This window comes from Doryrhamphus excisus, linkage group LG18, assembly GCF_037039965.1.
Source record: "Doryrhamphus excisus strain RoL-2023G ecotype Guam linkage group LG18, RoL_Dexc_Guam_v1.1, whole genome shotgun sequence".
NCBI lineage: Eukaryota > Metazoa > Chordata > Actinopteri > Syngnathiformes > Syngnathidae > Doryrhamphus > Doryrhamphus excisus.
This window is the reverse complement of record NC_136374.1, coordinates 1265595-1284112: the sequence shown is the minus strand read 5'-3', so window position 1 is coordinate 1284112 and position 18518 is coordinate 1265595. Positions and strand designations below refer to the sequence as shown.

General features: G+C 45.0%; 2 protein-coding genes across 3 annotated transcripts; both read right to left on the bottom strand.

Moving 5' to 3' along the window:
- Positions 1–28: 28 nt before the first annotated feature.
- On the bottom strand, positions 29–8820 carry uroc1 (urocanate hydratase 1). The gene is made up of 20 exons (XM_058055287.2): positions 8622–8820; positions 7557–7787; positions 6862–6992; positions 6641–6734; positions 5841–5900; positions 5011–5139; positions 4866–4927; positions 4635–4701; positions 3952–4095; positions 3785–3873; positions 3272–3334; positions 2987–3166; positions 2813–2910; positions 2630–2702; positions 2155–2344; positions 1962–2060; positions 1795–1894; positions 753–834; positions 582–681; positions 29–523 (listed from the first exon to the last, which is right to left on the bottom strand). The coding sequence occupies exons 2-20, from the start codon at positions 7680–7682 to the stop codon at positions 383–385; spliced, it is 2028 nt and encodes a 675-aa protein (XP_057911270.2). The 5' UTR covers positions 7683–7787; positions 8622–8820; the 3' UTR covers positions 29–382.
- Positions 8821–9523: 703 nt separating this feature from the next.
- On the bottom strand, positions 9524–17926 carry LOC131106534 (protein transport protein Sec61 subunit alpha-like 1). Of its 2 annotated transcripts, none has more exons than XM_058055705.2 (12): positions 17802–17926; positions 14160–14227; positions 14021–14086; positions 13807–13885; positions 12998–13129; positions 12813–12922; positions 12337–12490; positions 12080–12240; positions 11798–11995; positions 10869–11060; positions 10716–10792; positions 9524–10260 (listed from the first exon to the last, which is right to left on the bottom strand). In XM_058055705.2, exons 1-12 carry the CDS (start codon positions 17836–17838, stop codon positions 10074–10076), a joined length of 1461 nt encoding a protein of 486 aa, XP_057911688.2. In that variant the 5' UTR covers positions 17839–17926; the 3' UTR covers positions 9524–10073. The 2 variants fall into 2 exon arrangements, with proteins under 2 accessions (XP_057911688.2, XP_057911689.1); XM_058055706.2 differs by lacking the exon at positions 17802–17926 and adding an exon at positions 14784–14888.
- Positions 17927–18518: the final 592 nt, after the last annotated feature.

The following is an 18518-nucleotide window of genomic DNA, read 5'->3' as shown; positions in this document are numbered from 1 at the left end:
CATCTAACAGAGGGAAACATTGGACATATGCGAATAAACATGATGTTTATATATGCAGAGAAACATTGGACATAAGTGATAAAACATTCCGTTTAGATATGTAGGGAAACAAACATTGGACATAAGCAGGATATCGGTATGTATGCTAGCACATCGTCTGACCACACCCATAGGGGCCACCATAAACATCATGTATTTATCACAGCAGTGCATCCTACTGAGAGCTGTTTGGCACAGTCATGGATTATTTGGCTGCATGACAGGGACTCTATATGAATATGAATATGAATATGAAAAACAGCTCTCAGTTAGATCTCATGAGATGTGTGCTTTCAAACACCCTGAATGTTCCCCTCTAGCATACGCTAGGACGTATGCTAAGCTAGCCCTGCAGGGCCCGGTCCAGGATGTGCTCATCCTCCACAGGAAAAGGCAAGGTGACCCACAGCTTTCCATCCTCCTCCATGGTGCGCTGGATGGTCTGGTAGGCGTTGGCGTTTCCGCACCAGCAGCGGCGAGCCACCTGCCGCACACAGACATGAGCGTTGGTCGGCCACCGCCGTCTTACGCCCTCCGCTTACCCCGTTGGAGACGTCCCAGCTGAGCATCAGGGAGGCTCGCTTTGCCGCCTCCTCGGTGCCGTCCAGCAGCAGGCCGAATCCTCCGTTCATCACCTCGCCCCTGCGGATGGAGCGTCAAGTCACGCCGCAGCAGCGCTCGGGTGTGGGATGCTGATGGAGGACGGGCCTTACCAGCCGACGCCGCCGCCGTTGTGCAGGGCCACCCAGGTGGCGCCCCTGAACGCATCGCCCACAAAGTTCTGGACCGCCATATCTGGAAAACATCGAGACCAAAGAAAGCGACATAAAGTTGTCATTTTGGGAAAATTAGGTTGGGAAAAAGTGTACAATGTACACCAGAGGTTCTAGCATATTAGAACATAAAAGTGTACAGTATACACCAGAGGTTCTAGCATATTAGAACATAAAAGTATACAGTGTACACCAGACGTTCTAGCATATTAGAACATAAAAGTGTACAGTATACACCAGAGGTTCTAGCATACTAGACCATAAAAGTGTACAGTATACACCAGAGGTTCTAGCATATTAGAACATAAAAGTGTACAGTATACACCAGACGTTCTAGCATATTAGAACATAAAAGTATACAGTGTACACCAGACGTTCTAGCATATTAGAACATAAAAGTGTACAGTATACACCAGAGGTTCTAGCATATTAGAACATAAAAGTGTACAGTATACACCAGAGGTTCTAGCATATTAGAACATAAAAGTGTACAGTATACACCAGAGGTTCTAGCATACTAGAACATAAAAGTATACAGTGTACACCAGACGTTCTAGCATATTAGAACATAAAAGTGTACAGTATACACCAGAGGTTCTAGCATACTAGACCATAAAAGTGTACAGTATACACCAGAGGTTCTAGCATACTAGACCATAAAAGTGTACAGTATACACCAGAGGTTCTAGCATATTAGACCATAAAAGTGTACAGTATACACCAGAGGTTCTAGCATACTAGACCATAAAAGTGTACAGTATACACCAGAGGTTCTAGCATATTAGACCATAAAAGTGTCCAGTATACACCAGAGGTTCTAGCATATTAGAACATAAAAGTGTACAGTATACACCAGAGGTTCTAGCATACTAGAACATAAAAGTGTACAGCATATTGGAACAAATGAAAATGGCAAAGTTGCATGGTTTGTTTAGGGAAGAAGTTAGGACACCCCCGGTGAGGAGGTGAAAGGCGTGCCCACCGGCACAGAAGGCAGATCCGTCATACACGTTGGAGGTCTCCCTGAAGGGGCTGTCGGTGCCGCTGACGTCATGGTGGTCTCTGCTGATCACCACAGGAGCCTAGCACACCAGGGACGTGAGAGCTGTGACGCTTATGCAACGTGACGAGGAAGAGGATGTTTCTTACAGAAACTTGTCCATTGGCAACGGCTCGGTTGATGGCCAGAGCGATGGCCACTCTTCCTTTCTGGTCTGAGTAGAGGATTCTGGCCTGGGATCCCACAACCTGCAGCAGGTGGACACACACGCTGATGACCATCATAGCGGGACACGGTACGGTACGGTACGGTACGGTGCGGTGCGGTATGGTAGGTGCAGACCATTTGGTGCTTCCCAGCCTCCCTGATCCACAGGATGTTGTCATCGTACTGCTGTCTGATTCCATCTGTCACGTTGGCGCTGATGTCCTCCAGGACCGAGGCGGCCAGCTCATCGGTTTGGGCGAGATCCTGGGGATCGCCGGAGGTGCACACCCAGCGGAATGGACCGAAGCCCAAAGAGAAAATGTCCCTGCATGCCGGAGACATGCTCACATCACTGCTGAGTCACTGGCGTTTTCAGCCATGTTGTCTGAGGAATGTGTCTTACGTATGATTCCAAACATTTGATCAAACACACACAATCCCACGCACGCTGGCCTGGCTCACTCCAATAAACTAACTGGCAATCACACTAAACCACCCATACATCCAACCACCCGTCCATCCGTCCATCCGTCCATCCACCCATGATAAGTAACGTACAAACAACGCTGACTACTTCAGTGGCATGTGATGGCGTTTGTAAGCGTCTCACCCCATGATGTGTTGAACGTAAGACGGGTAACGGAATTCTGTGGCTCCTCCGCCAACCTTTTCTACCTGAGCACCTTTGAAAAGCAAGAGCAAAGCCAAGGTAGGTGCATATACGTGTATCTATATTCCATAGTACATACGTATATGTTGATATATATATCATGATGAACGTCGTGTTGGCTACCAGCTCTCTGTGCTTCCAGCAGAAAGGCATTTCCATAGTCCCAAAAGAACATGCCGGCATCCGACAGCTTGTTGATGGCGTTGACGTGTCTTCGCAGGCTGTGGGAGTGAGTGTGACGTGCGTTAGCCTGACAGGAAGTGTGTTGCGATATGAGCGAAGCGTGAACGCCGCCACCTTTCTTGGACCGTGAGGCGGAACAGGCCGGGATCCGTGGACATCAGCCGGTCGGCCTGGCGGAAGCTGAGCTGCACTGGGTAGTAGCCTCCATTGAAGGGGTTGTGAAGGGAGGTCTGGTCTGAGCCCAGATCCACCAGGAGTTGACCCGTCCTCTGGTACTCCAAAAGCAGACGCTCCCTGATCCAGAAAGCGCGACATATGAACACAACTGGCCAGGTCAAATACTGGACTACGTTAAGCCGGCTATCATTGTAGATGCTTGGCAATGATGAAAGCACTCACCACAGGTCCACAATGTTGCCATGGTAACCCAGACTGAGGGGAGTCTTTGCGCTTCGAGATTCCCTGAAAGACGCCGACATTGAGCATTTTTACCTCTGGGGTGGGGTGGCCTTCTTTTCCAAACGCAAACTCCCTTGACATCATGGCTTCCAACAGCTTTGTTGCTTTAAGCCTTTTTCTAATAATTTGACATGCTTTTATACGCTATTGATGAGTTGAGTGAAATGATGTAAGTGTAATAATAAAGACTTTTGTGTCAACAAAGCTCCATCAACATTCCAGTTGGAAACACTTGATAGGTTTGTTGGGAGGTCACCTTGGAAGGTGACCATAAAATCAAAAGGTAGGTACTAAAGTAGTACCTCGCCATAGAATGGATGGAGTAGTCGCAGTAATAGTAATAGTAACAATACTACAGTATTCTACACACATACGCCATACTAAGCAGTAGTAAGGTACCTGTAGAGTGACATGCAGTACCATGCCATCCAAGATGGATGACCTGCGTGTTACCTGATGCGTTGAATGCACTCATCCATATCTGCGGTCACCTCCATCAGCCAACCCTGCTGGTGTCTCTTCCTCAGGGGAGCCTCGTCCACCTAACACACACACACACACACACACACACACACTGTCCACCGTGTCTTGGATGCGCCACCCGAGCGGACCCAACTCACCTCCGCAATCACGCCGATGCAGCCGGCGATGACGGCGGCTTTCGCCTGAGCGCCGCTCATGCCCCCCAGACCGGAGGTGACAAAGACCCGCCCCCTCAGGTCACCAGAACCCAGGTATCTCCGACCGGCGTTCAGCACCGTCAGCTGCACGGGAAATTAAACACGGCCATCTTTTAAAATAACAAACGACCACAAGGACTAAAATCCTCATCATCGTCATCAATAAAGACTTCATATCGCTGTCAAAGACATTCAACTCTCATAAGTCATAACAGCATCTGTTCATGAAGAACATGTCTTTTCTGGATGATATGATGTATGATATATATATGTTTCGTAATATTGATACTTAACAATAACCTTCAATTATCATTGAAATATTTATATATATATTATAACACACACATGTATATATTATAATATATGGATATATTTTTGTAAGGATACCACGATAAAATCAATACAGTGATCCTCAAAGAATGAATATCATGTCATATCATGCTCATATCATGATGATATGAATTCATTGGCAATTTGAATGGATGTGAATCATGTTGAATGATTATTTTCCTTTCCATTGGATGCATAAAGTGTTATTATTATGAAGATATATGGTGTACCATGTATTATGAATATGACGGTGTAGCATGTGTTATGAATATGAATATGATGAGTTATGGTACCATAGTGCCATGAACAATCCCTTGAGGTCCAATGTAGCAGTAGCTTCCTGCAGTCATTTGACCGTACCTGCAAAGAAATATGCAAAATGCAGACTGATTCCACATTCGGCAACATATGGAGTATTGATTGACAGATTGGTGGATTGATGGATGATGGATTGATGTATTCCTGATGAGGGTGATGGCTGTAAGCTAGGATGCTAGTCAGTCTACTGATGATGGTGTACTTGCATTGACACGCCCAAAGCAAACATGCGCTCATACTGCTCCCTGGAGGAGTAGTTGGGAATAACCTGTGGGAAGCGGAGCAAAGGAATGAGGGGTGAGGTGACGGGGAGAAAAGAACAATCAGACCCAGAAGCCTTGGCTCAGCTACCATGCCGTTGGTGATGATGGCGCGGGGCGAGGAAGGCAGGCTGGGGAAGAGACCCATGGGGTGACCGCTGTACATGACCAAGGTCTGCTCCTCAGTCATCTCGCTCAGGTAACGCATCACCAGGCGGAACTGCAACACAAACACCTCAGCTGCCTTGACATGTCTACAGGTCTACACTTCTACAGGTCGACACCTCTACAGGTCTACACCTCTACAGGTCTACACCTCTACAGGTCGACACCTCTACAGGTCGACACCTCACACGCACCGCTTTGGAAGATAACATCTTTTTTCTTTCATATTTCAACTTCATACTCCTAATTCATTTCCTATTATCACTACATTATTGTCAATTTATGACCCCTCCCCCATATGACAACTGTTTTCTCCTGATATGATGACATTATTCTGCTTTCATAATGCTTTGCTTCCCATAATAGAAGTTTAGAAAATAACATCCTTTCTCTTTAAGATTTCAAAATTCATGCTCTTGATTTTTCTTCAGAATATCAGGATTTATTCTTGTAATATCACAACAAGCTTTTTCCATCATCATAAACAGAAAAAATCACATCTTGTTTTTAATATTTCAACTTTATGCTTGTAAAATTCTCTTTTTTATGATTATTCTCATATATTTTTCCCCTGTAGGATGGCTTTTTTTCTTGGAATATTATGACCTTATTTTGCTAATATACATTTTTTGGAGCGGTGAGGTTCCAATAAAATGTATCGGAGGCCGACCAGCTCTTGTGTGTAGGTGTACCTAATGTTGTGTCCTGTCAGGGTACATCATCATCATCATCATCATCAACAAAGAAAGGTCTTACCTGGGCCCAGTTACTGAACACCTGCCCATTTCCTCCATATGTCACCAGCTCCTGGGGGAACTAACACACACAGCCAGGCCACTTAGTCTATACGTGCCGCATACATCCAGTATACGTGCCGCATACATCCTGTATACGTGCCGCATACATCCTGTATACGTGCCGCATACATCCTGTATACGTGCCGCATACATCCTGTATACGTGCCGCATACATCCTGTATACGTGCCGCATACATCCTGTATACGTGCCGCATACATCCTGTATACGTGCCGCATACATCCTGTATACATGCCGCATACATCCTGTATACATGCCGCATACATCCAGTATACATGCCGCATACATCCTGTATACATGCCGCATACATCCTGTATACATGCCGCATACATCCTGTATACATGCCGCATACATCCAGTATACATGCCGCATACATCCTGTATACATGCCGCATACATCCAGTATACATGCCGCATACATCCTGTATACATGCCGCATACATCCAGTATACATGCCGCATACATCCTGTATACATGCCGCATACATCCTGTATACATGCCGCATACATCCTGTATACATGCCGCATACATCCAGTATACATGCCGCATACATCCTGTATACATGCCGCATACATCCTGTATACGTGCCGCATACATCCTGTATACATGCCGCATACATCCTGTATACGTGCTGCATACATCCTGTATACATGCCGCATACATCCAGTATACATGCTGTATACATGCCACATACATCCTGTTTATACAGTATTATTTCGTCTAGTGCTGGTGGAAGCTGACCTGGGCCACAGCCGGGTCCAGGTTGTTCATGATCATGAGCATGATGGCGGCGGCTTGGCGTGTGCGGCACGGGTACTCGTGTAGGGGGTACGCTCTGAGGAAGAGGGTGTATGGACAAAATATTAGGAACACCCTCGCTCTTCCACAAGAGGCAGAACCTCTGTGAAGTGGCGTGGAAGCCACGGCAGTCAGCCCGTCAGCCAGTAAAGCGGCGTAGTCACCTCATGCGTAGCGTGGGACAGAAGCGGTACATGTAGATGTGGCCATACTGCCGCAGTTCTTCTGCAAACTCTGGTGCCAGGGTTGCATGGTGGGCCGGGGGGAAGTAGCGCAGGGCGTTTCTTAGTGCCAGCTACAGGGAACACATGGAAAAAAGACACATGCATTACTGCTTTAGAATATGTAAGTCAGGCTGAGAAAGCAATTCAAGGTTTTAGAGTTCATGTGTTGGTTGGAGTACCGGCCACCTTTACAGTATTCTTTCTTTGGAACATTTACACATGTGATCACATACTGCATTTGGGCTTTTTATTAGCTGTAAGCCAGGGGGTGTCCAGAGTGTGGCCTGGAGGCCGTTTGTGGCCCCGGTCTTGTTTTTTGTGTGTTGAATCAGGGTGCATGAGTAGATGTTTTGCCGTCCAACGTCTCCGTTGATGATTAACTCAAGATGATGTTGCATGTTGGCAGGGAAGGGAGGACTTTAGAGAAGAATCAATATTCAGTGCGGCACTCGTCAACAATGATGATGCAACCGTACTACGGGTTTGCCCATCTGCCGATCACAGGCCGCTGCTGATAGGAAATCAGAGATTTTACTTTGAAACGCTTTGTATCTGAAATGTTATTATATTAATATTTTCCACGAGCAGTGAAGGCCACGGTGGCATTCCTTGCTTTTCATCTGCGGCCTACTCACCTGCTCCTCTTGAGCTGTAAGGTTTGGCGTGCGGACGGGCGCATGGGGCAGGCCAGGGTCTCGAGCTCGGCTCGGGGGCAAAGGGTCCAGAGGTAAACCGCTGCAGATGTCCTTCAGGGTGGACATGGTGCTGAATGTCTGCTCGGCAGCTGCAGGTCACGTTGAAAGGCCGCTTTGGGAGCGCGGCCACGCATTTAAGGCCGCTTGACCGGGTGCTCATCTTTGCCCTCTCTGGGAATCCACCAATGACAGGAAAGCGTGTTTGGTAATTATTGATTGCATATTTTGAAGTGGTTCAGTGGACAAAACCTTTGGACAGGGGAAGAAATATGTATGATTCCTGATCAACAGGAATCACTCCCTCGCTGCATCACAGATGTATGAATGATGAATGGTTAATGTGTGGTGGTACACTATGCCCTACTAGTAGTCCAAACGGAAATACAAGTCATATGTAGTATTGTGGTCAGCGGAAGCGTTGCGGCACATGACCTACACTGTATCTTTACTGCCTTGCCCAATACTGACACCTGCTGGAGCTTCAAGGACGCGCATTGCTGCCATCAGACGTCGGCGTACTTTGTTGGTAGAATGGTACACGTCCCAGTCCACCCGTGATTGCAGGCAACATAGTAGCACAGTAGACAGGCTCAACCGACATATGGACTTTATGACTATATCCAACTATATTTAAGACTCGCATTCTTATACTCCATCCACTCCCACATTAAACTGATATGTCCTATTTTGTATGCGGATTTTCATGTGCACACCAGGATAATAATGACGCAAATCATTCAGACATGATACGCCCCACACGATAAGGTGGATAAAAGCTATCCTCCCATCCTGTGAAAGTCGGACATTTGTGGCTTCTTAAGTTAGTTTAAAAGAATGAATACAATGCTAACTGGTTAGCTTACAATGGGATGTAAACAAAGTCAATTCATGATAGTAAAGTTGATATTTCATGTCTACAGGGACGAATGCCGTATTTAGAAAGTCACTTGCTCGGGTCTAAAGGACATAAAGGAGGTAAAAGTGTACTTACAAAAAGTCACTTACCTGCCAAAATAACAACTTTTCCCTATCACATTTACCCCTGCCACTTAACATCGATACATGTGTTGTTCTTCCTTCCATCGGCTCCTAAAAGACTCGTGACTTTATTCTTGGAATATTACCATTTTCCGCTCATTTAACAAATTTATTCTCATAATATTTACGCGAATTTGCGACTATTTCTTCCAACCCAGGATGCATTTACAAGCCAGCTAGCAAGCAAGCAAATAATGCTGAGCCGGTAGAGCAGCACGATGGAGATTGATCTACACTACAGCCAATCAGGATGCAGAAAATAATGGGCGGTGCAGACAGAGGAGGGAAGAGAGAGCGCGAGAGAGAAAGAGACCCAACTTCCCACAATGCAATTCTTCTTAAAGGTCCAGGCTTGGCCCTAACTATGGAGGACCAAAACTGCCAAAATAATAAATAAATAAAAGTGGAAATTTAAAAAAAAAAAAAAAAATTAAATACAAAAAAATAAATATAATTGGAAATAAAAACAAAAATAAAAAATATATACATAAATAAATAAATAAATGCAAAAATAAATACAAAAATAAAAAACAAGATTCAAAAATTAAAAAAAAAATATTTTTGTTTTTATTTCCATTTATATTTCTTTTTTTGTATTTAATTTTTTTCTTTTTTTTCATTTCTGTTTTTATTTCCACTTTATTTATTATTTTGGCAGTTTTGGTCCTCCATACTAACAGTGTTCATGCTGTAATAATAAAAGTAGAAAAAGTCTCCAAAAAGCCAATCAGTGAAAGGTGAACCACGTTAGAGTGAGGGAACCCTGTATGCTTTTTTTTGCAACAATAACAAAAAATAAAACATCCAAATGGCCCATTCTTCAACCTTTTGGTATGCGGCAAACCGCTATTGTAAAATGGATAAGTCCAGATGTTGGCCAGTAAAATGATCTAGTGGAAAAAATACTTTATTGCAAACATGTTCCATAAGTTTGTCCCGGAATGTTTTTAAAAGACATTCCAAAGACTGTCTCACACATACAGACCAATCCAACACATTATGGAAAAAACAGATGATCTGTCCAGGTAAAAAAATCTAATCAAATAAGACAATGAAAATGAAAGGAATATTAATCATAAAGACAAGTGATTGGATGAATAGAAACACCAGCAGTGATGTCTCTGGTAATGATCTCTATCCCATCCATCAGCTGACATCATTTCCTGTAAACACCGCATCCTTTTCTTCTTCTATGCTGGAAGGCGGCCGATGACAAACGTCCACAGGGTCGCTGGCAGGGAACATGATTGGAATGAACTCCATTCTGTCCCACAGCCGAGGTTCTGGTCTCCACCTTCACTGGAGTGGCAGCTCAATGAGAGTGAAAAATGTATCAAATCTGTCAAGGTAGGAAGCACGAGACCATCCACGCAGTCAATGATCAAGTATGCCCAAAATCCTCAAGCTCCTCCATTCTTCTTAGAAGAAAAATCCTCCCAGGCTTCCAACTTCACTTTGCTCTTTGACAAAAATCTCAAAGTACTGATAGATGATTGTGACGGCCAGCAGGATTCCTGTGCCGGAGCCGATCGCTCCGAGGAAGTCAGCCATGACAGACAGGCCGCCGATACACAACCCGCCAAATGCAGCCGCCGTAGGTATGTACCTAAAGGGAAGCTGGACATGAGCATTGGACTTTTTGGACCTACAAAACAGAAGCTTTTCACAGTATTCTAATTTCCCGAGTTTGTGGATTTGCAGTTTAATAAGCTGAAAATCTTAATCTTAATGTTACAACAAGGAACTGCTTGAGATATGTCCATTTTCATGTAATGGATCAATACAATTGATTGGTTTCATCTTTTATGTTAAATTGGCAAAATAAAGCAAGTTTTACGTGATATTAAAATGTTTGGGGGAGTACCTGTAAGTTCCACTTGCATCATGTTGTATTATTATTATTATTATTATATTAAAATAAAAATGACTATTCAACAAGAAGTCTGTTCCCCTGTTGTTTCCAATAAAGATATTTTAGTAGGGTGAAGGTGTGATGTCCTGCCAGAGGTTATAGTCGTACGTCCACCAACAGCTCCAGGCTGTGATGAGGCTAGGATTTACCTGTTGAGTTCGTGCACCATTGAGGTCTCTCTGTGGCCCCTCATCACCATCTGCTGCTCTTTCAGCTGTTTGGCCACCTGGATCATCCAGAATAATCACATATTAAGAAGTCCTTTGTAGTCTGGGTGGGGGGGGGGGGGGATTTGATCTTACATCTTTTGCGGAGGAGCCGGAAACTTCGATCCAGCTTTTGGAGAAGAAGGCGCACGACCCGAGCATGAAGGCAATGTAGATGAGTGCATGGACTGGATCCTCCAGGACTGATCCAAATGACTCAGGTGGGGAGAAGTAGTAACAGAGCCCACCCACGGGGTACGCCCGGGCTGGACCGCCGCTTGTAGCATCCTGCAGACACGAGCATTAACGCTAACGTGTTTTTGGAATGTGGGAGGAAACCGGAGTACCCGGAGAAAACCCACGCATGCACGGGGAGAACATGCAAACTCCACACAGAGATGGCCGAGGGTGGAATCGAACTGGAGTCTCCTAGCTGTGTGTGCTGTTAGTGCGCCTGTAACCACTTGGCCAGCTTTACTGCAGCCCTATTATTGTCATATGGCATAATCATGTAGTCATGAGTAACTGTACCAAAAGCAATAAACTTTCCATTTCCCTAAACAATTTGACACCGTGGTTTTCCATCATTAGAACACAGAACATTCCGTGACAAGTGACATACATGATGGGAACCGGATACTGATGCCGGAGCAGCAGGCCCATCTGCATTGAAGCATTATGGGAAAATGTAAAAGCTGGAGATGTCCCAAGATCTCATGGAGGGTTCTTGTGGGCACTCGGCCTGGGACAATAATACATTAGACTCTCACAATGAATGAAAACCAATATGTTGCCATGGGCACGTGTGTGTTCACTCTGGGCATTGCTTTCAGCAACTTAGCACGTCTGTTCCATAGAACAACGGCATGAACAGAGTGAGCCCTTTTGGCCAGTCAAGGTTCTCTTTGTGTCAGCGGGTGGAGACGGGGCTGCTAGCATACACACACAGTGCAGAAGAGTAACATAGTAGAAATGAAACCAGATTGTGACACCCCCGGTAAAAGCAAAATTAAATGAAGACTTACAGACCAAGTTCCCAGCAGATTGACCAAGAAGTTCCCGCTGAAGCGCGTGGAAAGCATCTGGGAGATGACGTACAAATTGGAAACCAAGGCAGACTGCAGGATGATGGGAATGTTGGAGGTGTAGAAGAGTTTGATGGGGTAGGTGTTGTACTGGCCACGGTAGCGAGCGGACTTGATGGGCAGGTCCACTCTGAATCCCTGAGAGAGGCAATGGGAGGCGCCTCTGTCGTTGAACAGGACTGTTGACGGACATGTCATCATACTTCACACACAACGACTCACCTGAAAGTATATGACGACAGCAAAAACAAACACAGTGGCGATGAGGTTCATGAGGTTGGGCAGGTTTTGTCTGTAGAAGGCCTCTCTTAGAGCACGCACTTTGTCCGTCCTCGTCGCCAGCAGATGGAAAAGAGCGATGATTGCGCCTTCAAATTCCGTGCCTGCCGGCCAAAATGAGAAGACGACACTTGGATTATTGCGCTGCCGGCATGAGGAGCAACACACCAGACAAACAGTGTTACGGTGCGGATGCCGACCTCTGCCAGTGTTGACAGTGGTAGGGCTGAAGGCCTTCCAGACGATGGTCTCACAGATGTTGGTGGCAATGAAGAGCGAGATGCCAGAGCCCAGACCGTAGCCTTTTTGGAGCAACTCATCCAGGAGCAGCACGATGAGACCGGCCACAAACAGCTGGTGGGGAGACAAACGTGATGGCTGTGTCAGCAGTAGCTGCTTGGCTAATGGCCAGCCGATGTATCGGTCGATCCTTAGTCAGCAGTGTCAGAAAGTCTGATCATTCTCAATTCCCATCGAAATCCTTACGAGCCGTTTCTGTTAAACAGTTATTTTTAAAGAATATAACAGAAGATGACGGAAGTGGAAGATTATCCTTACTTCCATTTAGATCAGCACTGCTGCTTCTACGACAGTTTCAGTCCACATAGGAGAGTAAAAGCAGAAAAGAAAACAATTCCCTGAGTGTGTGTCTACTACAGCCCATGTGTCTGTGTACCTGGATGATGATGAGCAGACAGATACCAGCTCCCATCTCTGAGGGGTCGCCATACATGCCGGTCATCACGTAAACAATCGCTTGGCCAATGGTGATGATTATTCCAAACACTGAAAGACACTGACAGGCGTGACACCGGCGACATCACTCGTCACCAAAAGAGCGTACGATCGTAGCCTCCGTACATTTCTGCGCTCCGTTGAAGAGGGCTCTGTCTTTGGGCGTGTCCCCAACTTCGATGACTTTAGCCCCAGCAAGCAGCTGCATGATGAGGCCCGAGGTGACGATAGGGGAGATGCCCAGCTCCATCAGGGTACCTGGAAGGAAACACTCACATTAGAGGAGGACAGTAGTGGAGCAGTTATCATACTTTTCAACTAAAGATGCACTATTTTTTTTTCCAAACTGATACCGATAATGAGAAATTTCTGATCTGACTTTTCATGTCTACTTTTTCAAACGTAGATGTAAATGTAGTTTGTGCACATCTGGAGGTAAGATGGACTGGAAGAAATTAGGATTGGATTGATTAGTCCTGGTCAGATATCATGACATCACTACTACCATCAGGAGAAGCAGTGTATAGAGGGGGAGGAGCCGCCTGCTGTGGCCCAGCAAGGTACACTGTATTTGGACACATGTGCCGAGCGGCTGGTGTGACGCCATAGAGGTCTCTGACAAACCTTTTGCACTTTTCAAACATGATTTAGTTAGCTGATATTGGTACGATGTCATTCCTCTGAATGTCAACATTTGTTTACAAGTGAGCTTTAAGAGGCAGGAGAAAAAAGGAGCGCTCCATTTGCTCACCCTAACAGTGCAAGTAATCTCAGCCCATTGGAGTGCTTTTTAATTGAAATAATTGCTTAGCAGAGTATTTATAATAATTCCCTGATTAATAATTCCCCTATTTCAAACTGTGCACTGGTATTGTATGTTAACATGCAAACAAAGAGGTGATATGATATTATTAGTATTTGATATTAGTATCTACCTCGATTTGAGGCTAGAATGACTCTCATCCAGTAGAAAGGATCTGCAGAGTCTGAGGACATGATGCCAAAGAGGGGGATCTGGAAGAACAGAGATTAAAAATCATCTTCATAGACACATCTCAGTACAACATGAAGCACTTCTACACTACTACAGTCCCCCACTCCTAGCGTTGTGTATGTATATATATATATATATGCATGTGTGACACCCACCTGGCAGCAAACCAGGAAGATGAAGAGAGTGATGGCTGTCCATAGAACCTTCTCTTTGAACTGGATCTGAAATGAAGAACCATGACAAGTTGAATGTCACGCAGTCAGGAGTCGTTGGTTGATGCCATACTGCACATACCTTTCGTTCAGGTTTTTGGATTTCTGGCAGAATTGCACAGAACGGCTTTATCACCTCCAAGAATTTGACTGCAAATGAAGCAAATGACAACATGTCAGTACTTTCCTTGAAACGTGGCCTTAGGAAGAGGGGGCGGGCCCCACACTGCTAGAAAGCCAATCAACGCTCAGGCATCCTTCTTTATTCTCCATTCATTTCTTACTGCATCCGTTGTTTACCGCACACTCGTAACTTGGGTGATTCCAGCAGTTTGCGGGTGGACAACGAGGCAGAGGAACAACGTCAAGCGCCGTCAGCACTAAACTCCCCACTGTCAGTGTTTGAATGAGTGGCTAAGTTAGCATAGGTCCAGCTCAGGTCCCAGAGCAGCACAAGGAAATAACACCACAATACATAGTTTTGTCAGACAGAGTAACTTCACTGCCAAATAACAACACCATGCAGGAAAGTAATCCGTTATAAAATATGACACTAGCTAGCTAGCTAGCTAGCTTACACGCTTACGATGTATAGGTTCTGCTTTATCGTTTGTTAAATTCAGCTACCAGTAAAAAGCTTTGTGAGCTATGTCCATAAAATTACAGAAGCAGCGTTGTTGAAGTTACACAATTAGGAGATACCCACTGCCCATGATGTTCCAAACGTCCACCTGAGCCCTCCTCGGCCAAAGCAAGCTGAAGCGCCGGTAAAACAGCTGCAGATGCCGGGAGTCAGAGGGAAGCCGGACAGACACGTCACCACTACCCACGTGACACAGCGTCTTAAAGGGCCAGCACACGAACTGAGCACAGTAACTTTGTGTAGATAATCAATGTATTGTATCATATTTTTAGCCTTTTTCTTTCACTGCATATTTTCTCCCAAATGCTGATTCACATCTATGTATGTATGTACACATCTATGTATGTATGTACACATCCATGTATGTATGTGCACATCTATGTATGTATGTGCACATCTATGTATGTATGTACACATCTATGTATGTATGCACACATCTATGTATGTATGTACACATCTATGTATGTATGTACATATCTATGTACACATCTATGTATGTACACATCTATGTATGTATGTACACATCTATGTATGTATGTACACATCCATGTATGTATGTACACATCTATGTATGTATGTATACATCTCTGTTTTGGTCCAATGACAAATCATAATCACCCCATCAAACTCTTGTACACCTCCAGTCAGCCTATACAGTATATAAGCAGTATATAAGCAGTATATAAGCAGTATATAAGCAGACCAAAAGGCCTTTAGATGGACTTAGCTATTTCTTGACTTTACAGCAACACATGCAGACAGCCAGTAGAGGGCAGCAGATGAGTGAATATATTTGACCAAAGCCAGCGTGATACTCACCAGCCACAATAACTATACAAACGATACAAAAGTTCAATAATGTTATGTTTTTAATAGTTTTAAACAGCATGTTCAGTATCTCTATTTCTCACTTCAGCGGCCGTTTTGGTTTCAGTAGATCTTCTCAAGGCCTACTACTAAAGAAATAAAACTGTGATATTAATGGAGCGGTTTACTCATCGTTGAAAATATTGTGTATTTTCTATGTTTATAGGAGGTAGATGTTTGGGAGTAACCTCCATCCATGACATTCCCACATGTTAGCCACGGGCTCATCCAGATTATTCCAGACTACAAATGCTATCACTCGTACCCGTCCTGGCTTGTCTTTGCCTGCTCGGGTTATTTTTAGCTCCCTGTCATAGATTTCCCAGTGCTGCAGGACACATCAGCATGCAGGTCCTGCCATGAGATCACAATGTATCACCCCTCCCACACAACAATGTATCACCCCTCCCACACAACCATGTATCACCCCTCCCACACAACCATGTATCACCCCTCCCACACAACCATGTATCACCCCTCCCACACAACCATGTATCACCCCTCCCACACAACAATGTATCACCACTCCCACACCACAATGTATCACCCCTCCCACACAACAATGTATCACCCCTCCCACACAACAATGTATCACCCCTCCCACACAACAATGTATCACCCCTCCCACACAACAATGTATCACCCCTCCCACACCACAATGTATCACCCCTCCCACACCACAATGTATCACCCCTCCCACACAACAATGTATCACCCCTCCCACACAACAATGTATCACCCCTCCCACACAAGGCAGGCTTTTCTCCATGACACACATCACCACATCAGGCCTTCACACACACAAGCACCTGTGCCAGTCTTACACCTGAGCAGGTAGGCCAACAACCGCTGGGGAATGTCACCCAGACATTTTGGAACATCACACACGGGGAATAGAGACACACTAGAACATCACATACAGGGAATAGAGACACACTAGAACATCACATGCAGGGAATAGAGACACACTCGAACATCACAGGGAATAGAGACACACTAGAACATCACATGCAGGGAATAGAGACACATTGGAACATCAGAACATCACACGCAGGGGAATAGAGACACATTGGAACATCAGAACATCACATGCAGGGGAATGGAGACACACTAGAACATCACACGCGGGGGAATAGAGACACATTGGAACATCAGAACATCACATGCAGGGAATAGAGACACATGAGAACATCACACGAAGGGGAATAGAGACACATTGGAACATCAGAACATCACACACAGGGAATAGAGACACACTAGAACATCACATGCAGGGGAATGGAAACATATTGGAACATCACACGAAGGGGAATAGAGACACATGAGAACATCACACGAAGGGGAATAGAGACACACTAGAACATCACATGCAGGGGAATAGAAACATATTGGAACATTACACACAGGGGAATAGAGACACATGAGAACATCACACGAAGGGGAATAGAGACACATTGGAACATGAGAACATCACATGCAGGGAATAGAGACATATTGGAACATGAGAACATCACACGCAGGGAATAGAGACACATTGGAACATCACACGCAGGTTGGCATGACTGCACATATCTTCCTTCATGACATTGTGTTACACGGTCTGCTCTTTAGAACTAGGTCACAATATTATGAAACATTCATAGAGGTACTATATATTATATTTCATCTCAGTTATTCTGTCCTGCCCCCAAGGGGACATAAATGTTTTTGGCCCTCTGAACTGAAACCAGGTGAAATGCAACAAAATGGAAACGTGGGTACCATAAGTGTGTACCTGTTTAGAGCCCCCTGCCTTTATAATCCCCTTCTGACAGTTCACTGGGCCCCCCCTTGCTTGTATTTCCATATGTTTAGTGTAAAAATAGGCATAAATGGCATAGTCTACCACAAAACAGCCATCACTGATTCATTGGCGATATTGCGAGCGATGCCTGTAAAAGTAAAGGTGTGCTGTGTTGTGTTGTGTTGTGTTGTGTTGTGTTGTGTTGTGAGACACCGAGAGCACAGCAGTTACCCAACCGTGGGAAAAGGGCCAAGTACAGCATGTTCAGGTTCACCCAATCAGCTTGCAGCACTCACCACCTGATTTACGTTGATATCTGATCCATCTGTTCCCACACTTTCATAGTGCAGTGGAAGATTGCATAACACAGCGCCACACTCTTTGGACCCCCCCGTCACGGACCACACCACGATGACCATCAGCTGTTTTACCTTGACCTTTGGGGGACTTCCTACATCGTCCTTCCATTTCCACAGCCTTTGGGTAGAATGACTAGGTGTCCCAACACTTTTGTCTGTATGACATGTCAGTGCTTCACTTCTTCTATGGAAGCCAGCAGCGCAGGTTCTTTGTTCCACAAAGGTACATGGTAACAAAGCTCTTTCCACAACCTTTGAACTGTGATGCCTGGCACACAAAGCCATGACTGCTACACGAACACACACTTGTGTACTTTGATCTTTACAAAGGTGTTGATGTCATATTGTCCAAAAATATACACAGAGGTGGGAAAAAGTGTTTGCCCCATTCCTGATTTCTTTGCATGTTCGTCACACTGTAATTAGTCCATGACAACACAACTGAACATGTAGAAAAGATTCTAAAGCCATTTCTATAGCTTTGGGACTCCAGCCAAGCACAGTGAGAGCCATGATCCACAAATGGTGAAAACTGTTTTCAACCACTGTATACTGTATGATATGATATGAGAGGAGCGATTAGCTGTGTCTAGTTCAGGGGTGGGCAAATTACGGCCCGGGGGCCACATCCGGCCCGCCAAGTCTTTGAATACGGCCCGCCCAATCTTTCCAAAGTATTTCATTTCAACTCAACATACAACCTGGCATCATGGCCTGAGCCAACCTTTTGATGGTTTTATCAATTTCCTTTTTTAACATGGTCTGTGGCGGCACAGTGGTTAGCACGCA